At 43.4% G+C, this 5,179-nt stretch overlaps 1 protein-coding gene across 5 annotated transcripts in view; it reads right to left on the bottom strand.

Annotated features, from left to right (window-relative positions):
- Positions 1 to 3,214: 3,214 nt before the first annotated feature.
- Positions 3,215 to 5,179, bottom strand: part of spock1 (SPARC (osteonectin), cwcv and kazal like domains proteoglycan 1) — a 98,091-nt gene continuing 96,126 nt past the window's right edge. For 4 of the 5 annotated variants that reach the window (XM_032527947.1, XM_032527949.1, XM_032527948.1 and 1 more), the window contains one exon: positions 3,215 to 4,709. In XM_032527947.1, the coding sequence (XP_032383838.1) occupies positions 4,513 to 4,709 (197 nt within the window). In that variant the 3' untranslated portion in view covers positions 3,215 to 4,512. The remainder of the gene's footprint in view (positions 4,710 to 5,179) is intronic. The other variant, XM_032527951.1, reaches the window with a different exon arrangement.

Here is a 5,179-nt window from a genome sequence, read left to right as displayed (position 1 = left end):
GAGAGAGAGAGAGAGAGAGAGAGAGAGAGAGAGATGGTGAATTACAAAAAGATACAAAGGGTAGTGTTGCAATTATATAACTATATGCACCTTAACCCACTAAGCCACCAGGGCAGCCCTCAGAGCAGTACTTTTGATTTGGAAGCCCATGTAACCAGCTGTAGTGTGGACTAGTCCTTTACTCAAAGCCAGACTCAAACCACCAGAGGGCACTGGTGTCCCACACTGTGCTTATAAATTCAAGTCACATTTGTGTTGGACTTGTTTCAGGAAGGAACACAGTGACAACAGCATTAGAGCTCCTGGTGGACAAGGTGGAGTAGCAACAATCAGATTAGGAAAAATGAATTAGAAAACCCATATAGGTAAATGCATTTATTGGTGTGAGGGTAATGTGACACTCCTTTTAATGTGGTTTGGTCTCGCCTGACTGCTCACCTAAAAGTTCCAATTTAATTTATCACTGTTACCAGGAGTGTAGCCTGGATCCGCATATGAGTTGTTTCCTGTATAATTTATTTAGCAGAAGGCTACACCAAGCAATTTAGTAATTTCAGAGGGACCTTGCTAGCAGAGTATTAACGAGAACAGTATTATCTCGCTCTAAATTCCTTAATTTGGAATGGTGTTGTTGGTTACCACATTGAAGCGAATGATCCAAGAAACCTCCACCGAGGGGCATGTGGGGGTCGGTTTAGACGCTTACCAAGCTGGCTGGTGCAGCGGCAACCAAGCATGAAAGAGGGTGCGAGTGGGAGTCATGGGCTGTGACAGATTAGGGAGAGATGATCCCTACTTATTACAATGTCTCTGCCAATTACATGTGCAGGCTTTAGACCAGTGATCCTTAAATCTGGTCCTCAGGCCCTGGAGCACTGCTAGATTTCTTTCTTGTCAGGTAGCTAATTGCACTCCCATGTGGTTGCAGGTCTAAATCGGTCCTTGATCACACAGCTAGAATGACAACTACCTGAAAGAACCTGTGGCAGTACTCTGGACCCTGACAACTTTGGAGAGCCACTTGGACTTTTCACCTGCAATAAGTAGCAATCATGGCACATGGCCGAGTTATTTGGTAGGCACGCAAAATTAAACTGTGAACAGACTCCATTTGCAGCCTGGTCTTTGTGTGCGCTCCCAAAGTTAGAAATGGTTTTATTCAATGGTTAACCCCTCCTCAAAATTAAAGGTAAAAGACAAACATCCTTCTAATAGCACTCTAATAATTAAGTGCAAACCTGCATCAAGCTGCTCCATTTTATTCCAAAAAAGGACCAGCAATTGCATCAATAGCTTATGGGAGGATTCACCTGACAGGAAAGCCTCTGTGGATAATAAAACAGCAGCCAATGAAACAGAGGAACAGAGTGCCCTGAGGATAAAACACAACCCCACATCTCCCTTACTGAGATGAAGATGGAACTCACTACAGGAGAGTGAGTGGGAGAGCGGAGGGAAATAGAAACAATAATGTGTGTGTATGTGTGTGTGTGTGTGTGTGTCTGTGTGTGGTGACAATGATGGTTTTAAGTGAGCGTTGGTCATACATCTGCCTTGTGGGGGATGATGTTACAAGTTAGGAAAAAAAAAAATTGCCATCAAAAATGGGCCATCAAATACTTTGGGATTTTGATTATTTGAATATATATCCATCTTATTCATAGCCACATAAAACTTTCTGTGAATTATGGGAGAAACTTTTGGTCATTTCTGAAACTGGCATCTGCGAGAGTTAGCAGTATGCTACAGGTATGGGAGATACGACCATACTCCTTTGTGCTAAGCTAAGTTAACAGGTTGCTGATGGTGGCTTTTTTTACTAAACAATCTTGAGAGTGGTATCAAAGTAATATCTAACTCTAGATAGGAAAAATAAGTATTTCCAAAACTGGCCAACATTTCTTTTCAGGTGTGATAGGCTGCAATCTTGGAACTTATCGCATATCGGTCTGATGACAATTTAGCCAATATTTTGGGGCGTTCCTGTGAAGCCAGAAGCTATCCAGGCCAAGACCTCCTCTTCTGTGTGTCGGGTCCAATTAGCAACCTGAGACAGGAATATGGATTTGAGAGGTGACTAATCTCTATCAACAGAAATAAATAAAAAAGCTGGTTAGCCGATGGTTTCTGAGATTGAATTTCGGCCAATGCGTACACCTTTACTTGCATGCAACCAAAGCCCACTCCAATGAGATTGGTCAATATGGTACAACGCGGATTACATATGGACTACAAAGGAAAACCAGAACGTTTCCAACGTCAAACTCTTGTCCTACAGATTCTGCAACCATGCAGATATATCATGTAGATCAATGCATGTGCAGATATCTGTTTATAAAGATTATATAGGCTACGTTCGTATGTCAATTATTTTCAAAAAAAGAAAGAAAAAAGACAGGAGAAAACCCTTGTAATATACTGCTAACTCTCGCAGACGCAGCTTCACTGAAAGGAAAACCCAGAATTCATGCAAATTAAGCATTAAGGTGGATACAATGCAGGAAAAATGCAGCTGACTGCATGGGATGAAAGATGAACAAATGAGACATTTTCTTGACAGCTATTGTCGTGTAGCCTGATGACAGAAGACGCTGCACCAGCCAAGCTCCCACAATTGGGTGATTGTACCCTGCACAGCTCCTGGCATAATTTGATGCACAGTTAAGCCCATTGTCTATTGTATCTGACGGACTGTGTTGTGAACTGCTGAATAGACTGTTTCAAGCCAGAAGATTCAGTCGTCCTTTTAGCCTCCGATTGTTGGTACAATGTGTTTTTAAAGTGCTGAGTGGGCTGTTTCAAGGCAGTGGGGTCAGCTGTCCCATTAGCCTGCGATATTACAATAACACTCATTAAGCTTTTATGTTCTTTTGGGTACTGCTGGCCTTGTGATTCTCCTCTCTCAAAGGCAAGTGATTTTTTTTTTGCTGCTACCATTTATGTCTGTTTCCAACAGGAGAGGCTGCTTTCTCAAGGTTGGAAAGGTCAGAACTGATGGAGGGCTTTGATTGTTCTACTGCAGAGAAGCCTGTGCTTCAGAGAAAATAAAACCAAAAAGCATGAGAAACTCGTATAAATGGGTTTGTGGTTTCACAGTGAGGAAAGAGATGTGTTTTTATTTCATCATGGTTTGGTGAAATAAGATGAAATGCGATCGAGGCTTGAGCTGAAAATGGTACATCAGGAGAACAAGAGACACATGGACACAGACCTATAAGGTTCAAAAGACACCCAAAGTGCCACTTTACTTAAATTTTCAAAGTTACAAATAAAAGTTCACTCAGTTGACATGGTGAGGATTTCAATTTTAAATCACGAACATATCCAGTGTTGGGAGGTAGAACAGAGCATCTTCTCTGCTCGCTCGAAATCATGTTTCCTCCCAGCTCAGGAGCAGCTTCTTCCTCTAGTGTCTATGCACAGTCAAACAGCCTCAGAAGCCCTACTGGTCAATTAGTACAAGAATAGCTGGCTGAAACGCCACAGATTTGGACTTTAGGCCTTGCAGTTCACTTTTCTACACTGCTATCGCTCTGCAATGCAACTTCCTACCTCCTGAGATTGGGAGAAGAACCAAAAAGACACTAGACAGCATCAACATAGCAACAAAGTATTGTAGCAGCCAAATAGGCATCACTTTCTGTTTGAGATGCATAGAGCTAGACCTGGCCAGGTAAATCTCTCTTTTACAGAAACACGATGAGAAACATGCAACAACAACGACAATACATCATTAATCTCATTGCTTCCTGGGCTTTCTGGGACATTCAAGATCAACGGTTAAATAATTTACAATCCTCCATGAAATAACAGAGAGAGAGAAAGAGAGAGAGAGAGAGAGAGAGAGAGAGAGAGAGAAAGAGGGAGCATCTCAGAGCCTGGGAACATGTTGTGGAAACATCTTTAAACACTGGAAGGAGCCCGACAGTGGAACACAGTACATGAGAATGCAACCAGTGATGGATTAGGTGGGGGGGGGGGGGGGGGGGGGTTTAATCCACAATCTGGCCTTCCTGAAGGAAACATATTTACATCCAGTACATCAGCTAATGTATCAAGGCTCACAGACTAACCAGAGGCTCTGACATAGATATACAGAGATAGCAGAGAGAGGGACAATATAAGAGAAAAAAAGGAGATAGAGTTCATAGAGAAAATAGAGAAGTGTGTCCGTGTTAGAAGAGGGTAAAGATTGCAGGTTTGGGGGAAGGCAGATGCAGAAAGTGGACAGCTTGAGCAGAATTCAGGATCTTGACAGTTGTTGAAATCAGATGAATTTAGTGTTTTCAATTTGAGGAAAAAGTGAAACACAGAGGAAAAGGAAGAGGTTGGATGAGGTTCACTGAAGAAAGAGACATGAATAAGGGACAGGGAAAACAAGAGCAAGTTCAGGAGCCAAAAGATGGACTGCTGCCAAAGTAAGTGGAGGAGGAGACATTGGAATGGCTTCTGATCTGTGCTGAGTTAACGGAGTTTCCTGGTCGGCTGATGGCAGAATTAAATGGAGCGGAGCTACCACACGTAGCCAGTCTCGTCATCCTTATCGTCTTCCTCGTCCTCATCGTCCTCGATGGCTCCTCGGGGGTGAATCCGGCCCCGTCTCTTCTTCTGCCGGCTCCGCCCGCTCTGTGAGGGCTCCTCCTCCTGGTCGTCAAGGAGAATGACGGCACCACCACTGCCAAAGTCCCCTGATGTCTCCTGGTCCTCATCTGTTGGGAGATGCACAAACACAGAGAGGCTTTATTGGTGTTAGCAAGCTCAGTAACATCAAGTTACACCTGCAGACATTTTGATGTTAAACAAATGTTTTGTTGCACTTATGCTGGATACTGTGTAGCTACAGTGCAAAACACGAGTCATTATCTCAGCTTCTGCCTCCAGAATTTTGTAAAGTTGGGACCTTAAAATCCTTCTGAACAGCCTAGTTACACCTGGGTACAAGTGTACTCTGGGTAAGTGGCACTTACAGAGTTAAAATCAGTTTGCGGTCCTTGTGTTTAGGCTATTGAGCGGAGAGCTGCTGCATTGCTACCTGTTTGTTCTGTGCAAAGCCGAATGGGAGAACTCCAGGCTGCTCCAGCCTGAGGCCACTCAGCCTAGCTTGATGATTAGATGAGCTTGTTAGACCGCAGACAAAGGACTGCTGCTGTCAGAGTTTGTGTGTGTGTGTGTGTGTGTG

This window comes from Etheostoma spectabile, chromosome 10 (genome assembly GCF_008692095.1).
Source record: "Etheostoma spectabile isolate EspeVRDwgs_2016 chromosome 10, UIUC_Espe_1.0, whole genome shotgun sequence".
Taxonomy (NCBI): domain Eukaryota; kingdom Metazoa; phylum Chordata; class Actinopteri; order Perciformes; family Percidae; genus Etheostoma; species Etheostoma spectabile.
The sequence above is the reverse complement of the archived record's forward strand: the minus strand, read 5'-3'. Positions and strand labels throughout refer to the sequence as shown.